This window comes from Symphalangus syndactylus, chromosome 6 (assembly GCF_028878055.3).
Source record: "Symphalangus syndactylus isolate Jambi chromosome 6, NHGRI_mSymSyn1-v2.1_pri, whole genome shotgun sequence".
Classification (NCBI taxonomy): domain Eukaryota; kingdom Metazoa; phylum Chordata; class Mammalia; order Primates; family Hylobatidae; genus Symphalangus; species Symphalangus syndactylus.
Genome location: NC_072428.2, coordinates 92,549,952 through 92,569,155, shown reverse-complemented (window position 1 = coordinate 92,569,155; position 19,204 = coordinate 92,549,952). Strand labels below are relative to the sequence as shown.

At 43.0% G+C, this 19,204-nt stretch overlaps 1 protein-coding gene, 1 long non-coding RNA gene and 1 other non-coding gene across 18 annotated transcripts in view; 1 reads left to right on the top strand and 2 right to left on the bottom strand.

Annotated features, from left to right (window-relative positions):
* GSAP (gamma-secretase activating protein) overlaps positions 1–2,459 on the bottom strand; it is a 100,325-nt gene extending 97,866 nt beyond the window's left edge. For 3 of the 16 annotated variants that reach the window (XM_055283459.2, XM_055283456.2, XM_055283460.2), the window contains exon 1: positions 2,230–2,455. Coding sequence is in view for 11 of the 16 variants with exons in the window: in XM_055283449.2 (XP_055139424.1) it covers positions 2,230–2,338 (109 nt within the window). In the remaining 5 variants the exon portion in view is untranslated. Of the gene's footprint in view, positions 1–2,229 lie in introns of all 16 variants that reach the window. The other 13 variants (XM_055283451.2, XM_055283454.2, XM_055283448.2 and 10 more) reach the window with 10 other exon arrangements.
* LOC129484829 (uncharacterized) lies at positions 1,199–11,478 on the top strand. Its single transcript, XR_008658535.1, has 5 exons — positions 1,199–1,364; positions 7,795–7,892; positions 9,480–9,631; positions 10,666–10,711; positions 11,245–11,478. It is a non-coding gene; the product is annotated as an uncharacterized lncRNA (long non-coding RNA).
* On the bottom strand, positions 9,707–9,812 carry LOC129485600 (small nucleolar RNA U13). Its single transcript, XR_008658737.1, has one exon. It is a non-coding gene; the product is annotated as a small nucleolar RNA U13 (small nucleolar RNA).
* Positions 11,479–19,204: the final 7,726 nt, after the last annotated feature.

The window sequence follows — 19,204 nt, the reverse complement described above, 5'->3', positions numbered from 1 at the left end:
AATGCAGTAACCAAATCTGTTCTCCTTCCTCCTTGACCCCTTATTGACCAAAATGCTTACAGGCACAGAATTTCCATGGCTGACTTAGCCCAGCTCTCTGTTTTGCCAGGAATATATCATGCATATTTCATGAGAATTACTTAGCACCTCTAAGAAAACTTCAATTGTATTTGTTGATGTAAAAATATTAAGGCTTCAAATTTAAAAAGCAAGTATGCATAGAGGAGGCATTACAATGGTATAGTAATTCATAATTTACATTTGAAAAGCTAGAACTTTGAAAGGATAATGATTTCCACAAATGTGTGTAGTAGCTGCTGTGCTAGAAATGAGACAGAATCCCAGATTTCCTTGCCACTGCTATAAATTACAGAACAGGAATTAATTTGTGTGGGGGTATTTTTGAGCTACCACCCACTGGTGATTATCAGAGGTGATAATTCTCTTAGTGTAACAGGGCTAATATCTTACCAAGGTATTTGCTCTGAAAGAGCAAAATATTACCAGTATCAGAAAAGCTAGTATTTCCAGAAAGTACCTTCTGAGGACCTAGGGCTGTTGTTTAGTGGAAGGTCAATACACAAGTTTGTATTTCTTCAGAGATGAGCGAAAGATACAAGGAAACCAGGTCCCAGTGTGTCACACACAGCTTTTCAAGCACAACACACATTACGGAAACATAAGACTGTGGCATTTCACACTCACCTAACTTCTCATTTGCAGACACCTGCCATTTAGCAAAATAAAGTGGGAGTCCAGAAAAAGGAGTACTTGGGGGTAGAAGACAGAGCTGCCTGTTGTATTTCAAAAAGTTAAGCCTTCAAAAACTTTTCAGACATTTGGGCGACATTTTTTTTTTTTTTTTTTTTTTTTTTTGAGACGGAGACTTACTCTATTGCCCAGGCTGGAGTGCAGTGGCGCGATCTCGGCTCACTGCAACCTCTGCCTCCCAGGTTCAAGCGATTCTCCTCCCTCAGCCTCCCGAGTAGCTGGGATTACAGGCGCGTGTCACCACACCCAGCTAGTTTTTGTATAAAATTCTTCCTTGACCACTCTCTCCACCTCGAAAAAAAGTAAAGCCTTACTAAGCATGGCACTAACGCAAACTCAATGTATACGCTACACAAACATATAACTCCTTATTTGGAGCTAATAATATTCCAAACCAAGGAAACCTACAAATAATTTCGCTATAGTCATAAGAGAGTGTGAGGATACAAGATAGCAACTTGATATATAACTCACATCAAGAAAACTTTCACCAGCGTTTAAGGGAAAGGAGTTGTAGATGTGGGTCATTTAATACCCACTTCCGAAAAACCCACTTCCAAATTCACTGAAGTGGACAGCTCCCTACACACAAGGTGAGACCTACAGGCATCATTGCTTTGAAGCTGCATTTAAGCTCTGAAGCTCCAACATTTACAGAAGACTTTAAAAACTCTGTGAGAAATCACAAAGTTCCCCTTCTTTAAAACAGATCAGTGCTGGGAAAGCTCACAAGTCACTTTCACTCCCTTACCGAATCATCGAAAAGCCCAGAGGTGGCGGGGCCGGGAGCCGAGCATCTCGCGCGCAGCCCCAGCCTGCACAGGTGCGGAGCACGGGGGCGGCTGGGGCCTCTCGCCCCGCCGCGCGCAGCCTGGAGGCGGCCCCTGCCCTCTCGCGCCTCACCGCCGAGGCCCGTGTCCCCTCAGCCACGGACACGGTTCAACAGACACAGAATCACGTCTCGCAAATGTGGGGACAAACTGTTCCACTGTTAGGTATAGGGTGGTTTGCTTGGTGGTCACGGATTCTTTCTCAAAACGTGAAGCTTCCAGGAGCACCCCTGTCTTGGCAAAGCCCCTGCGCTGCCGATGAACCCCCCGGGAGGTGGGATGCGACCGCTGAGCTGAGCACGACCCTCTGCCCTCGCCGTAAGGTGATGCCGAGGGAACCGCCAGCAGCCCGGCCCCTCTGCCAAAGGCGAATTTCCGCGGGCCGGCAGCGAGCCAGGCGCCTCAGGCCCCACCGCGACCTGGCCCAGGCTCTGCCCCCACACTTTCCGCCGTGGCTGGGTGAGGGTGGCAAAGCCAAAACAGCCCTCTGAGGAGGGGAGCGGCGCCCTCGCACCAGCCTTCCCAGGGCGGCGACGCCCCGGGTTGCTCCCCGCCGGGTCGGAGTCCGGGGGCTATGAGGGACTCCCACTCCCCGCCCCCACCCCGCCCCGACGCGCGCCTCCCGCACCTGCGCTGCCGCTTCCGGCCCCGCTGGCCTCGGACACTGCCCGCTGCGCCCGCAACCACGGGAGCACGTCCTTTCCGAGGTCGAAGTCGGCGACCAGGCGGAGAGCCATCGCCCGGACACGACCACCGGGCGGCTCTGGGTCCCCGCACCGCGGGCATTCCCGGCCCCGCGTGGCCGCCTCGCCCTCGCGTCCGCGTGCCTGCCCCCTCCTTCCTCTCCCCCGCCCCCTGCTGCTTTCGGTTCTGCGGCGCCCCGGCCTGAGAAGCCCCGGCACCACCTCCTCCCGGCCAGCGGCCCTCAGCCGCCGGCGGCCCGCACCTAAGCCGGAGCCGGGCACGGCGGGTAGCGGTGGGGCGGGGAGGACCGGGCGCCAGGACCAGGCCCGCCGGGGCGGAAGGCCTCTGCGCGCACCCTCGGGGCTGACGATAGAGGGCTCAAGGACGTGGGCGCTTCAGGGCCTTGGCGAGGCCGCTAGCCCAGTGGCTTCCAAACCTGGAGGGTCTGCCTATTTTCTTTATTCTCCAAGTGCAGCAAAGTGTGGAAACCACTTGGCTTGAGAGAGCTGGGTCCTCTGGAGCAGTTCAGGGTCACCACAGAAGTAGGCCGTCTCTTGGGCCTATTCGCCCCAGCTTCGAGGTGGTGGTGCTTTATTAGTGTTATTAAGGTAATGAGTAGCAACTGGGAGCGTGTGACGAAGGTGGTCCCATTGTAAGAGAAACGCTAAAAAAGGTTAATGCGCTTGATACAAACAGCGTCCTTTTTGCCTTTTAACTCTAGTACATCTCATTTGATGCCCTGAGACATGAAAACTGAATCTTAAGTCTCCACGCAAACCCTCTGCCTCCCACCAGGGGCTAACAGAGCACTCTGGAAGGTGCTCGACAATTACTGAAGAATGAGTGAATACAGTAGTAAAGAATGCTTTTTCACATGTTTCCCGAAGTTAAGGTCTGAAAACTACTTGTATTGACGTCATCTGGGGCGCTGTTTTACAATGCAGACTCCCGATCTCTAGACCTGGACGAGACCAGAAATGTGCATTTTACCCAGAGCCTCGGGCGATTCTTAGGCTTACTAAGTTTGGAAACTACTCCAACTAAATGTAAAAGAAAGTCTTGAATTTTTTTCCCTCCTAGAGACATGTTTCTCCAACTAAGGTAGTGGATGATTTCAGGTAGAACTCCATTACTCACCACCATATACAGAGGAAAGTCCTCCCACCTGGGAAGTGCATGCAGATTTAAGATAAATGCCTAATGAAGCTGCTAATATTATCAGTTAATAAAAGGAAGGCCACTGGAGCCCCCGAGGAGCTAATGCAACTACTATTTCGTATCAAATAAGCTTGTTGCCTTTGTCATACAGAAACACTGTTTGACAATTTTTTAAATTCAATACATTTCCATTGTTTTTATTTTTGCAGTTAACTTCTATTTTTGCCAGGCAGGACTGATTTTATAGTCAAGCAGTGATGATATAAAAAATTCTCTTCAAATTAAGTGAAAAAGCGAATGTAAAGAAGGTGAGAAATAATAAGATAATAATAGAAAGATGTGGCCAAAATCATGAGGGTGCTATATGAAGGCATGTGTATCATTTAGGATTATATTCTCCAGAAGTTAATAAGAACTCAGATTAACAGTAAATTAAACACACAAGTTGTATTCTGTCACCTATCTGGAGATAGGCAGAATAAAGCTCTTAGGGCAGGTTCCTAATTTATCAGGGACCCAGGCTCCTTCCAGCTCTTTGCTCCACCTGATCTTGAGTGTACCCTTGTCCTCATGATCAAAGAGGGTTGCAGAAGCTTCAACCTTCATGTCTGCATTCCAGAAATCAGAATGGGAGAAGAGGAATAAAAAGAGGATGCTACCTCTCTTTTAAGGATACTTCCCAGAAGTTCTACACAACATTTCTACATATGTTTCACTCATCAGAATTTAGTCGCATGGCCAAATGTAGCTTTCAAGGGAGGCAAGGAAATATACCTGGCCAGTGATGTGCCCAGATAAAAATCAGGACAGTATTACTAAAGAAGGTGGGGAAAGTAGATATTCAGAAGCAATTAGAGATCTCTGTCAGAGTATGATACCCAATTCTGGCCACTAAGTTGTAAGGAAACCTCAGCTATGACAGATTTCTCTATTCTTAAAACAGACATGGGAAAAGATGGTCCCTTTCAGTCTTTAACTATTTCGGGGTCTAGATATGATTGCTGGAATTTCAGCCATCTAGCACGCTGAAAATGGAGTCATTGGAGTCAGGAGAGTCCAGAGAACTGCAGAGAAGAGAAACCTTGGTAAATTATTTTTGGAGCCATCCTCTGCCCTTTCTGATATTAGAGATGTTGAATTTCCTATTGTTTAAATGATACTAAGTCAGACTTTTACTTGCAACCAAGGGTTCCAATTTTAAGGAGTGATCATTTCAAAATTTAGGGCACAGGCCAAAGAGCACTATAATAATAGGTTTTTGTTTGAACACTTATTAGAACACATTCTATATTTTGTATTGTTAACATAAAATGAAGTTATGTGGAGGGAGTAGGCTTACAGGAAACAGCTCAGATAAGCAGAAAGAGTTTGTTGCAAAGCCCTGAAAACCTAAGGGCCTCTGGATTAGATCACCTGAAAGTCATTCTACATATTATGTAAGCCAGTTTGAGTTGAGTTTTCTGTTACTTGTGCCAAAAGCATCTTAAATCAGGGATTTTCAAACTTTAATGAGCATTCAAATCACCTAAGGATCTTGATAAAAGGTAGATTCTGATTCAGTAGGGTGAGGTGGTGCTGAAGAATCTACATTTTAACGAGTTTCCAGGTCACGCCAAAGCTGCTGGTCCACAGATGACATTTTGAATAGCAACATTCTGCTACTTAATGTGAGGATCTTTCCACCTCTGTATTGCTGCCTTACTGTCCACCATAGGGAGGGCCAAGTGAGGATATGCATGAAAGGGCTAGCTTTGAAGATATACCAGAGCTAAAGGTCTGTATCTGGGGAGAAATCTAAAATGGAGGTAAATATTGATTCCAGAAGTTTGAACCATGCCATGAGTCACAAGTTCTAGTAGCAAGCCACAGAGAATCAGTAAGCTACAGGGAGGAGATAAAGGTGCTTACACTATAGTGGAGATGCAAGCACAAGGCAAGAAAAGAGGTGAAGCAATGCAGTGAATCAATCTTCAAAATTATGATTCTTGTGCACACTGAAGTTTGGGAAGCACTGGTCTAGCTATCTGGTGCTTTAAATGAAGGTGGTTTTCTTTCCTTCTCTTCATAACTGGATTACTGAGTTTCAAGCCTGTGTTGATTTGTTGCAGAGCAGAGACCTCACCAAGATGCAGTAGGCAATGGCGTAGAGGAATACGAGTCCTCCGAAACACTCTGTGCACAGCACAACACAGTGATCCTAATAAAATAAATAGGCATCCTAAATCAAGGTGATCTACTGTACATATGTTCACTAACTTTTCAGTGTTCTTCTTAGTATAAGTTCAAGAATAGTATTAAAGATGTACACAAGAGAAGATGAAAACAGTTGTGGTTTTTCTAGAGAATTGTTAAAACTATATAAGATGTTCAAGATGAATAATTCCTGAATTGCCAATTCCAAGTGCTGTTATAATAAAGATGTCTTTGCAGCCATTTCATAGCAGTTTTTAATTCTGTCCTAAAAATGAAGCACATTGACACTCTACATATTTTCTTCATCTAACGGTTTTATTTAGATATGTTTTAAAATAGAAGATATAGTCCTATTTCTTAACGGTTGCAAGTGGAATTCCAAGGACTATCCCAACTCCTAACCGCTAACGATAGTTTTCTGTGGGGAATATAACTCAGTGAAGGTTTTTTGTTTGTTTGTTTGTTTTTGTTTTTGTTTAACCTTAGGCACATGTTAGCTTTTCAATTTTAAAAACTAGCTTAATTTTTTAAAATGTATCTTCACTCAGATTTTGACTATAAAATTATTGTTCAGCCTTTAAGGGACCATCTTCCTGACAACTTCTGCTAATTTTTGTCCTGTTTAGTTACATAGATGGCTACATGCTCAGGGCCATCATATATTGTTTTTTGGTTTTGGTTTTTTTTTTTTTTTTTTCTTTTTTTGAGACAGGGTCTCACTCAGTTGCCCAGGCTTGAGCACAGTGGCGCGATCTCGGCTCACTGTAACCTCCGCCTCCCGGGTTCAAGCGATTCTCCTGCCTTAGCCACCTGAGTAGTTGGGATTACTCAGGCACCCGCCACCACACCCAATTAAATTTTGTATTTTTAGTAGAGACAGGGTTTCGCCATGTTGGTCAGGCTGGTCACGAACTCATATTGTTTTTATTTGTTTTCTTAAAAAGCTGACACTGAGTTTAGCAATGATTAATAGAATAACTCTTTAAATCTGCTTGGTTATTATTTATGATGTTAGAGTGAAAGCACTCATCCTGAAATTTGTTGAAAAGAAGACTGACACAGATTTTTTTATGGAAATTTTCTATGGAATGGTAGCCCTATGACTTGGCAGGAAATAAAGAACTGCCATTTAACAAGATGGGCTAGACAACAATTCAAATATTCTAAAGGAACTATATCTGATTTAATCAAAGGAACAAGGAAGAACTGAGGTGAAAATAGAGTACTAAACATTTCTGAGAGTAAGAATGCTTCACTAAGTTGCTTTTAAAGTTTTGTTGATGAACAAATATTAACTGTATGGAATTACTATATCTCAAATAGAACAATGGAATGTACAAAATATAAAGAGATCATCTGAGAAATACATAATCATATGAAAGTTATGTTGCCATCTATGATAACTCATTTCACAGGATAAATGAATACATGGATTTTAGTATCATTTGTAATGACCAAGAAAGAAAGGATGTTATATTCTGTATCAGTCAGAAAACACTCCATTTTAAGTGGCTTGATTCTTCTCTTATTAAAACTGTATCATTTTCAAACAGAAACTTAATCTTGTGACTTCCACATAAATGTTCTTCCCCTTTCCTCCTGTTCCTTCCTACTTTTCACCCTTTATTCCTTTCCCTTCCCCTTCTAAACAATTCCATCCTAAAACTACCAGATTAGACAAAGAAAAGCAAGCCTCTGCACAGGGGTTTGGAGCAAGGTGTTGACCAAAATTTGGATGTCAGAACTCAAGCAGGGAGAAGAGGTTATCCTTGGGGGATGGGGTGGGGACTAGGGAATGGTCACCCAGCATGAGATGTCAGAGTCTAAGTAGGGTGAGAAGGGTGTCCATGTGGATCATGTGGGTGGATGAGTGGGCAAGGAGTGGTTGTCCAGCCTGGGGTATCAGATTTCACGTGGCCTAGAGAGAGCATCTGCCAAGGATGGGAGTGGCAGCTAAGACGAGGTTGAATTATTTAAGAGAATATATTAAGAATAATGTGACCCATGTCTCTCACTGGCAGGCAAAAAATCACAAAAAAGAAAAAAAAAAAGCTGTAGTGTTGGATTGGAATTATAAATATTGGGGTAAACATAGTTTTTATTTATTTATTTTTATTTATTTATTTATTTTTGAGATGGTGTCTCACTCTGTCGCCAGTCTAGAGTTCAGTGGTGCGATCTTGGCTCACTACAACTTCTACCTCCCAAGTTCAAGCGATTCTCCTGCCTCAGCCTCCTGAGCAGCGGGGACTACAGGTACATGCCACCATGCCTGGCTAATTTTTGTATTTTTAGTAGAGACAGGGTTTCACCATGTTGGCCAGGATGGTCCAATCTCTTGACCTCATGATCCACCCACCTCCGCCTCCCAAAGTGCTGGGATTACAGGCGTGAGCCACCATGCCCAGCCAACATAGTTTTTAATACATAGATGATGATAGGGAGATAGAGGGGTAGATATCATAATAAATATGCATATGCATGTATGCACATACACACATATATTCTCCTGTTCTGTCCACTGAACATCGGGGAGCAGCAACGCCCCTATATCAATCAACACATCTGGCACAAAGAAAGATGAACCTGGAACACCTTGTAGTTCCAGAAAGCAAGAACATGCTCAAAGAACCATAAGGACATGTCAGAAGGACACAGGAGCCAGTGTGAATGAAACCCCTGTCGCAAAAATTATAAGTGAGAAAATTATGACAGTGAAAGAGATCTGACCTAATTGACTCCATCTTGCTTCAAACCTCCAAGCTGTCCTTGTTCATTCCTGGATGTAGGCCAAACTAACTTTGAGAGGAACTTAACTTTAACTTTGAAACAAAGATGATAACAGCCTTTTCCCAAAACATACCCCCTTCTTGCCTGGGGACCAGACTGCCTTTGTAGGACTAACAAGTTAGATACAAGATCAGAAATTATGGTTTAAGAGTCATGCGGCCAGAAACCCCAAGATCACTAATCCCCCCAATTGCTCCTATAGATAACATCAGTATTATAAAACCCAATATTGGTGTTTGAGGTCTTTTTCAGACCTTCTACTCCATGGATCAGCTGGTCCCACCCAGATCAATAAACTGGCTCATCTGGTCTTGCAGCCCCCACCCAGGAACTGACTCTGCACAAGAGGACTCCTTATGATTTCATCCAACCTGACCAATCAGCACTCCCCACTCCCTGTTCCCCGACCCACCAAATTATCCCTAAAAACCCAAGTCCCTGAATTTTCAGGGAGACTGATTTGAGTAATAATAAAACTTTGGTTTCCTGTTCAGCCAGCTCTGCATGAGTTAAACTCTTTATTGCAATTCCTATGTCTCGATAAATCGACTCTATCTGGGCAGGGCAAAATGAACCCGTTGCGCAGTTACATGAAGGAGCTTCCAACTGGCCAGATCTGGGACAATTTGAACATGAAAATACACAACGGCAATAAAGAAGTATAACCTATTAAAACAAGAAACCATAAGTCCATAGGAATATAGATACATATATATGTATATGCATATGATATCTGTATATATACAGATATATAGGTATTAAAATATATACATATATTAAAATACACGTAACATATGTATTAAAAATACAGATATATACATTGAAAGTTTGAGGAACAGGACATCTAGTTTCCAAATACTATCCCACAAAATACTTATTAAGCCTGCTATATATCACTTTAATTAAGTGAACATCATCAGTAATAGGACAAATGGAAATCGTAGGATACAACCACTTCCAGAAATGAATAACCTTAATCTAATCATGAGGAAACAGCAGACAAAACCAACTGAAGGACATTCTACAAAATAACTAAGCTGTAATCTTTTAAAGTGTCAAGATCACGAAAGCCACTGAAAGACTGATAACTGTTCCAGAAAGGAGACTAGAGAGACATGGCAGCCAAATGTTCCACATAATCCTGTCCTGGATTCTTTTCCTACAAAGGAAGGGGTCTGAGGATTAGGTGGTAGTACTGAATCAAGGTTAGTTCCCTGATTTTGATGTTTGTACTGTGGTTATATACGAGAATGTTCTTTTTTTAAAAAATAGTTTTTTCATGTCAGATGGGTGATGTCCCGACATTGTACCAAGATTCGAGGGTGGCACATGTCACATGTGAGCACGTGAACACCCGATCATCATGCTTATGAACTATGAAAGGATCAGAGAATATTCCTGTTTGTACAAAATACATCCTAAAGTATCTGGGAGTAATGGGACATCAGATCAGCAGTTATTCTCAAATAGTTCAGAAAAAAATGTTTCCTATATTAAACTCCCAACTTTTCTGTAAGTTTGTGATTGTTTCGAAATGCAAAAAAAAAAATTTTTTTTGAGACAGGGGCTCTCTCTGTCACCCAGGCTGGAGTGCAGTGACATGATCACAGCTGACTACAACCTCCACCTCCTGGGCTCAGGCAATTCTCCCACCTCAGCCTCCGGAGTAGTTGGGACTACAAGTGTGTACCACCATACTCGGATAATTTTTTAATTTTTTTGTAGAGACAGAGTCTCACTATCTTGGCAGGCTAGTCTTGAACTCCTGGGCTCAACTGATCCTCCCTCCAGGTCCTCCCAAAGTGTTGGAATTACAGGCAAGAGCCACCATGCCTGGCCTGAAATAAATATATATACATTTTTTTTTTTTGAGACGGAGTCTCACCCTGTCGCCCAGACTGGAGTGCAGTGGCGCAATCTCGGCTCACTGCAACCTCCGCCTCCCGGGTTGCAGTGGCAATTCTTCTGCCACAGCCTCCTGAGTAGCTGGGACTACAGGCACATGCCATCGTGCCCGGCTAATTTTTTGTATTTTTGGTAGAGACAGGGTTTCACCGTGTTAGCCAGGATGGTCTCAATCTCCTGACCTCGCAATCTGCCTGCCTCGGCCTCCCTTGCTGGGATCACAGGCGTGAGCCACTGCACCCAGCCGAAAAATATTTTTAAAAATCATAAATGTTATCAGAAGGACTGGTATTTCTGAAGTCTCATAAAATTTTTTCTTTCTCCCCCACACAAGGAACTATCATCTCCTATTGTGCTGTAGGCAAACTTTAGTGACATGGGTAAGTTTGATTTAAAACACTGAATTAAAAGATGCAAGGGCTTTACATTAGATTGCATTTTCCCACCACTGTACTGCAAACCCGTAATGAAATTAACCCCATTTATTGGCCTTGTGCTGTATGAATTTAATTCTCCAAAACTGGCTGAAATAAGCCATAGTCAAATAACAGGAGAAGCTTAATGAAAAGTATTATTTTTACCTTTTAAATGACTGTCCTTTCCTCTATAAGAAGAAACTTCCATTAACTGGTCTCAGGAAAAAAATTACTAAAATCAAACTTTTTTTGCAAAATAAACATATGACTTAATTGCACAGGGAAATTGATGACAAGGAATAAATAATATCTATTACAGAAATATTTTCATTAAAATATACACATTGACTTCCTGAAATCCTTTGTGAATTTCATGAGTAGCACTTAGCCATTTTAAAAGAAATGTATGACAGATACTTGTGTGTGTGGCAGATTTTTAATGTCCAACTGCCATGTGTTCTGTACATAGATTTTTTTTCTCAAATTTCTAAGCACAGTGGAAGCCACCAGAGAGAATATCTGAAGCAATTCATTAAAATCTTGGCAGCCAGACCCCAGCTCCCACTTTCCCTGAAAGCTCCCTTTAATGAAGCTGAACGCTGTCCCAGCAATTCCCTCCACAGAAGACCTACTGTCACCACCTCTGGAGGGGCAATTCCTGGAGGAACCAGCTCAGCCAATTGAAGGTCCTGAATAAGCAAAAACTAAGTAAATAAATTACCATCTCGAAAGTGATGGGTTAGTGTGCTCTTTTGAATGCCCCGTAGGAAAATAAATTTGATTAAAATTAAATATTTTGTTGTAAGATGTAATACTCAAATTCAGGGGATTCTGGTGTGCTTCTGGAGAGTGTCAGTTGTGGGGGGAGGAGGGAAATGCCAGCTGTCCTATGGCTGTTGAATCACAAGAGCTTATTTTCTTTGATAGGATTTTACTTTGAAAATATGTTGTAGGTGATCATAAATGAAGGATGTGCCTCCTTGCTAAGAACATTACATTTTTCTGCCTTTTTCACCTGTTTGTGGCTTTGCATGTTGTTTTTTTCACTGCTGTTCCCTGCAGCCGGTTTTGATAATGAGGGCTGGGAAATTTTTCCTGATTCCAGTGCTCCACAGGAGCCTCTTGCCTCCCTCCGGTCTCCTCCCAGTGGCTATCTCTTTGGAGTCTTTGTTCTCAGCACAAAATAGTCCCTGCTAGCATTGATCAAACTTCTGTGAATACACACTGACTCATTAGCTACTTAAAGATCTTCGTTAAGCAACTTCTTTTTTAAAATTTCAATCGTGGTTTATTTTTTATTTATCTTAGCATGAATCACAATATACAAAAGAAACCTGACTTAACATGGGATATAAAAGAATTACCATATCATAGAAAATTGTTTTGAAAAAGATTTTACTGTGCTAAAAAAAAAAGTAAACCTCTGAACCTTTCTTTACATGAATGCTAACAATACAGACGACTTTAGAGAAATTGAAACTAGCCCAGCCTGTTCGAAAGGGGATCCAAGCAGTTCATCACCAAAACGGCCACAGCTCAGCTCTCTTAAAACCCGTTATTTTCTGAAAATGATCTGTAGAAGTATTGAGATTCGTAGGTAATCTTTTAAACATTTTATGAAGGATTCCATTAGTTTCCCTCTCATGTTTACTTTTTTGAACTATGTTTAATTTAAACCCTCTTCATTCTCAAAAATCTACATCTTTCTCAGATTTTAAAAGAGACTACCTCCTCCACCACAGAATTTTTCTTTAAGACAATCAGCATGTCTATCTTTTTAGTCAAGATCCATCTCTGGGTCTGCTAGAAGAGAGACTGCAGACAAATTAGAGCCCATGGGAAAGCGATATCTCTGTCCCCTGCGTGGAAGCAGCATGCCATCAGAATGCTTAGTATTAATCGCAAACTGAACCCTGTAATGTGTCACCTTTCTCTTCAGGGCCTCCAGCTTTCCAAATGTCCATCTAATCTGTGTCCACCCCCAGGAGCAGATAGTACAGTTTCCCGTGTTCTTTGATAGTATCAAAACTTTGTCACTTAAGAAAAAGCCTGATATTTACACCAGGTTGGCCAAATGCTCAGCTGAGTCTCAAGAGGGTAAAGAATTTCAAGCGTTTAAAAAAAAAAGAAAAGAAAAAAGGCCAGCAATAGAGTCATGTATTTAGTACTTGACTCAGAGTTAACAGGCCTGGATTCTTGAGGCAGCCCTGGCATGAACAGGCTCCGTGACCTTAGGCAAGTTGCTTAACTTTTCTGAACTTGGTTTTCTCATTTGTAAAATAAAAGAAGTTGAACTATGATCCCCAAGGCCCCATTTGCTTATCAACAGTGCTGATTCTTAACTATAGTAGCAATAAGATCATCAAAAAAATTCGCTTCCCAATCCCTGTCACTAAATTCATATGCGGAGAGACAGAGGGCCTTAGGAGAAAACTGCAACCTAGTAACCAAGGAAACATGAAAATTTTAACAGTGAAAGACATCCTGTGTAGCAAATTCTACAAAGTAAACCAGGAAAATAGAATTAAGGATGAAGAAATAGGCCGGGCGCGGTGGCTCACGCCTGTAATCCCAGCACTTTGGGAGGCTGAGACAGGCGGATCACAAGGTCAAGAGATCAAGACCATCCTGGCCAACATGGTGAAACTCTGTCTCTACTAAAAACACAAAAATTAGCTGGGCGTTTTGGCACGCGCCTGTAGTCTCAGCTACTCGGGAGGCTGAGGCAGGAGAATTGCTTGAACCCGGGAGGCAGAGGTTGCACTGAGCCAAGATTGTGCCACTGCACTCCAGCCTGGTGACAGAGCAAGATTCCATCTCAAAAAAAAAAAAAAAAAAAAAAAAACAAGAAATAGTAGGAAGAGTTTTCAGAAACTCTCTTCTACTCCCCAACTCACCCTCAAAAATCAAATTGTAGGTTTCCCCATAGATCTCTGGAAAAAAATGCTTGATAATTCTCTGGGGTAAACTCTTCTATTTGATCTAAGATTCAGGTAGTGTTAACTTTTGCTTCAAATGCCTTAGTCAAGATTGCTTTTACTGTTAGAAAAATCCTAACTCCTTACATACTGATTACATGCAATCTAGGTAAGCCAAGCCTTCTGCCCCGTCTGCCATTCAGAAGTCTCTTTCATGTATGTAGCTGAATAGCAATCTCATAAAATAATATTGGAATGAATAAAGACCCAGATGTCTCAGGTCGTTCCATCCACGCAGTTTCCTCTTTCTCCTTCCTATATTTACATATTAATTTTAAGTCACAGGTGAAAATTAAAGGCTGCTCTCTCTCAGTCTCTCTTTGATATTGCAAAGAAATGTTACAAAGCTTCCTAAGGGAAGGTTTCGTGCAGGAAATAGTGACTCCCAGGATGATTAGTCCCCAAATCTGCCTGCTAGGCTGAGTGAAGAGGACTGAAATGCTCTGTGGGTCACAAGGTCATAAACCTCAGGAAGCTGGCCACACTGTCAGGCATTCTTCACCAAGGACTGGGGGATGTGGGTTCCTATTAGAAGCCAGGTCACCACCAGCTGAAATTGAAATATACATCATAGTCACATCCTGTTTAAGTGAAAGCCGACTTCTATTTCCTGGAATTGCTTTTTATCTGAGGAGAGGGAGTGATTGGGGTGTAGTTAAGGGTAGCTAAGGTGCAGCTCATCCCTTGGAATGGGAAGTATGCAGGTTAATGGGGGATGTTGGGGACTGCCCTGGAGCATCTTGTCTCTCAGCCATCTCTAGCACACGTCTCACCCTCCCTTGTTCACCTCTCCCAAGTTCTCGAGTGAGCATTCTGGGCACAGGGAGGTCAAGAGGAAAATGGGGGAAAGTAGTGGGAAAGGTAAGTGAGATAAGAGATGGTAATGATAGGGATCAAATCCTTTCTAGGTCTCCTGTCCCTTATTTTTCCATCTTGGAGACAGGCTCAAGCTCTGAAATTGAGGGTTACAAGAGCAATAGAGAGAAGCTTTGTTTTCATGGCTGGCACAAAATATGAACCACAAGTTAGAATGTCTCCTATTTGAGCATTTATCTGGAATGAGCTCTGAATCCCAGAGGAGGAGTTTCTCCTCCAAAATACAAGTCCTGAACTGGCTCAGAAAGAGGAGCACCCTCTAATGAGTTGGTAGGATAAGCTTTGCGCTGTTTGTGATCAGCAACTCCCCATACTGCCCACAGGCTGGCCAGCCCCTCCCAACCTTGCTATCACCCTGTGGAATGCCAATTCTAAGAGGCACCTGTATAGAGGGCTTGTTAAAACACTGATTGCTAGGCTCCACCCCACAGCTTCTGATTTGCGTCTCTAACAAGTTCCCACGTGATGCTGATGTTGATGATGCTGAACCACACTTGAGAACCACTAGCCCAGCACATAGTAGGCATTTAACCAACATTTGTCATTCATTTCACAATGGGAAGTCAAGGATGAGTGCTGTGGAACTGAAGAAAATAGGAATCATCTCATTCTGGATCTCTGAGTTTATAAGTATTTGTTGTATGTTTCCTGTTTCCCACACTGTTCATGCAATTTTAGCAATTTTCAGGAAACAGCTGTTGCTTTCCACCTTGAAAGACAATGAAAACGTAATAATAGGTAAAACGATATTTTGGAAGAAACTGATGTACCTTATATATCTGGGACAGCCTTGCCTCATACATAATTGACAGTAGACATTGTAGGGATTATGTAAATTGACTTGATTTTCTTTTAAATCTTTAGGAAGACTTATCAATTAAAGAGGTCTAAGTGACTTGCCAAGCTTTACACAAAAACTTTTCTTTGGTCATAAAGAAACATTTCTGACCTGAAAATTTTTTTTTCTAACTCAAGTGATCACTTTTGATCATGAGTCAGAAAAATATCGGGGCAATGTGAGATTTAGGATTGCTGCTTACTTCATGCCATTTCTTCAGCTCATCTCCTTTAGCTTCAAGGCTGAACACAAATGAGTTAAAAGGAAATGGATTACTTAAAACCTACATTTGTGGCTCATTTTCCATTCACCAAACTCTCTCCTCTTTCCTCTTAGACATACACACTTTGGGAAAACCTCACAGAGCATGAAGAACCAGCTTTTTTTTGTTGTTTTTTGAAAACAGTTTTGCTCTGTCACCCAGGCTGGAGTGCAGTGCAGTGGCAGGATCTCAGCTCATGGCAACATCCGCCTCTGAGGTTCAAATGATTCTTGTGCCTCAGTCTCCCCAGTAGCTGGGATTACGGGAGCACCCCACCAGGCCCGGCTAATTTTTGTATTTTTAGTAGAGATGGGTTTTTGCCATGTTGGCCAGGCTGATCTCAAACTCCTGGCTTCAAGTGATCTGCCTGCCTCGGCCTCCCAAAATGCTGGGATTACAGGCCTGAGCCACCGTGCCCGGCAGAGCCAGCTTTTATTTAATGAAACTGAATAATGCATATTCATCAATATATCGATAACTGGAATTAAGATTTGCAAGGACCACTGCAACGACAATATATATTCTTGCAACTATACTTCTCCATGCTCAAAAAGCTTTATAGGCTTTCAAAATGAATGCCTGTAACATCCCTCTGAGGTAAATGAGGAGCAGGTGTAATTATCTTCTCTTCACAGACAGACAGGCAGACACAAAGGAATGGACTGAATCAGCCAGGAAGGGAATCAAGCTAAGGACCCAAATAATTCTAATACAATCTGCCTGTCTTGTCAGTGCTGCTTTCCTTCAACGCATGAAAATCTGTATTGTGGGAAACTCTGAAGGTATTGTTTTTGTATTCTTTAGTGAAGTAAGAAACAAAACTCTGTATGGACACCAAAAGAGAGGAAGTAATGGGACTGGTAAATATGGGTGGCAGCAGGGCAAGTCTATAAAAAACAAATTTAATTTTGCTGGATAATATGATCAAGGCCCTTCAATGCTGGATTCCATCAGCATCTGATCAGCCAGCAGCATGCTGCTATTTACATAAAAGCAGGCAGAGAAGGGGTAATATTAAACTAATAGACATTATTGTATGGCTACAAACCTCTAAAAGTATTCAACATTTGGGAAGTACTAAGCAACTGGAAATTTTTTCAATGACAATAGTTTTCAGTGCAACAGGCTTAGAAATCTACTGTCTGTGGCCAGAAGCCAGATTGCTGACACAAAACAGCAGAGCCACAGACCCCAGGGAGAGGAGAGTAACAGCAGCCCCAAAACTGGCACTACTAACCCTGTTTCATATTATGCTGTTTTGTTAAGAAGAAATTCATACTACAAAAACAGGGTCGTTTAGGAATTATAAGTTTTAATGATCTGACCTTTTAAGCAATGGACACATTGACAGGATCATCAACCAGAAGGCCTGGAAGAGTCTCCACGCTGTTGCCCTCCGCGTGGCCCCTCCACATACCCCAGCATCTGAGGTTGTCTGGCAGCAAAAGCCCCAGCTTACCAGAGACCTCATTATTCCCATCCCTCAGACACAGTAACCTCCTCAAGGCCAGCGACCTCCATGAAAGCTCTCCTGCCCAGATGCCTCCATCCCAGAGGTCGTGAGACTGCAGGAAATGAAAGGCTGCAGCAGGGAGAGGCCTCAAACTACAATGGTTTGGGGTTTTCCTTTTCTATAATACTGTTCTTTACCAAGTGGAGTACATTTTGAAGTGCAGAATTCAATTCAAAGATAGGACAGAAATACACAAAATTCTCGAGAGAGCCAGAGATTATAATATGGGTAAACTGCTATTCTAAAAGCTATTAGGGTCCAGGCATGGTGGCTCATGCCTGTAATACTAACACTTTGGGAGGCCGAGGTGGGTGGATCACTTGACTCCAGGAGTTTAAGACCAGCCTGGGCAATATGGTGAAACCCCATCTCTATAAAACTACCATAAATGAGCCCAGCAGGGTGGTGCACACCTGTAGTCCCAGCTACTCGGGAGGCTGAGGTGGGAGGATCGCTTGAGCCTGGGAGACAGAGGTGGCAGTGAGCCCAGATCACGCCACTGCATTCCAGCCTGGGCAAAAGAGTGAGACCCTGTCTCAAAAATTAAAAATTAAAAAATAAAAAGTATTAGCCTTAAAATTCAAACAATAAAAATAAAGGAAGGGCCTTATCTATACAGTTCCTTCTAATATTTGAGGTGGATAAGGTAACAATACATATACAACTACCTACGAAGACTGATTATGTAAAGATATAAATAGGTATTTAGAGGGAGAGTTACTGTTCTAATAAAATAAAACAGCTTAATCAAACACATCTGATGTTATACTTAGTTGTTTGTGTTACATGGTAAGAAGATACAGCAGTAAGGAGATCACTGAAATGACTGGAATTAGGGCTATTTTACACTGCCTTAGGTTTTTTCAGGAGTTTTGTTGTTGTTCTTACCTTGATAGTTGAGAATCTTTACACCAGCAATATTATTAGTCCATCACTCAATATTACCAGCTTTCCATAATACCATAAATTTTTTTGATTATCATCATTCACACAGATATATTCACACTGAGGGCGAGGGGAGCAGGGCTGAATCCAATTTCTTTTTACCCAGAGATTTCCTTGTTCCTCCCCCACAACTTCTGTCCATATGCCTCATGGGTCTTCATTCTGCCAGCTCTCACTATCTACATGAGCAATTTTTCTTAAAGTTGTCAGGTCAAAAAAAAATCATCTAAAGAGGGAGGTGGAGCCAAGATGGCCGAATAGGAACAGCTCCGGTCTCCAGCTCCCAGCCCCAGCGACACAGAAGACGGGTGATTTCTGCATTTCTGCTTGAGGTACCGGTTTCATCTCACTAGGGAGTGCCTAACAGTGGGTGCAGGACAGTTGGTGAAGCGCACTGTGCGCGAGCCGAAGCAGGGCGAGGCATTGCCTCACTCGGGAAGCGCAAGGGGTCAGGGAGTTCACTTTCCTAGTCAAAGAAAGGGGAAACAGATGGCACCTGGAATATCGGGTCAGTCCCGTCCTAATACTGCGCTTTTCCAACGGGTCTGGAAAACGGCACACTGGGAGATTGTGTCCCGCACCTGGCTCGGAGGGTCCTATGCCCACAGAGTCTTGCTGATTGCTAGCACAGCAGTCTGAGATCACCCTGCAAGGCGGCAGCGAGGCTGGGGGAGGGGCGCCCGCCATTGCCCAGGCTTGCTTAGGTAAACAAAGCAGCCAGGAAGCTCGAACTGGGTGGAGCCCACCACAGCTCAAGGAGGCCTGCCTGCCTCTGTAGGCTCCACCTCTGGGGGCAGGGCACAGACAACCAAAAACTCAGCGAGAACCTCCACAGCCTTAAATGTCCCTGTCTGACTGACAGCTTTGAAGAGAGTAGTGGTTCTCCCAGCACGCAGCTGGAGATCTGAGAACGGACAGACTGCCTCCTAAAGTGGGTCCCTCACCCCTGAGCAGCCTAACTGGGAGGCACCCCCCCAGTAGGGACAGACTGACACCTCATTCAACCGGGTACTCCTCTGAGACAAAACTTTCAGAGGAACTATCA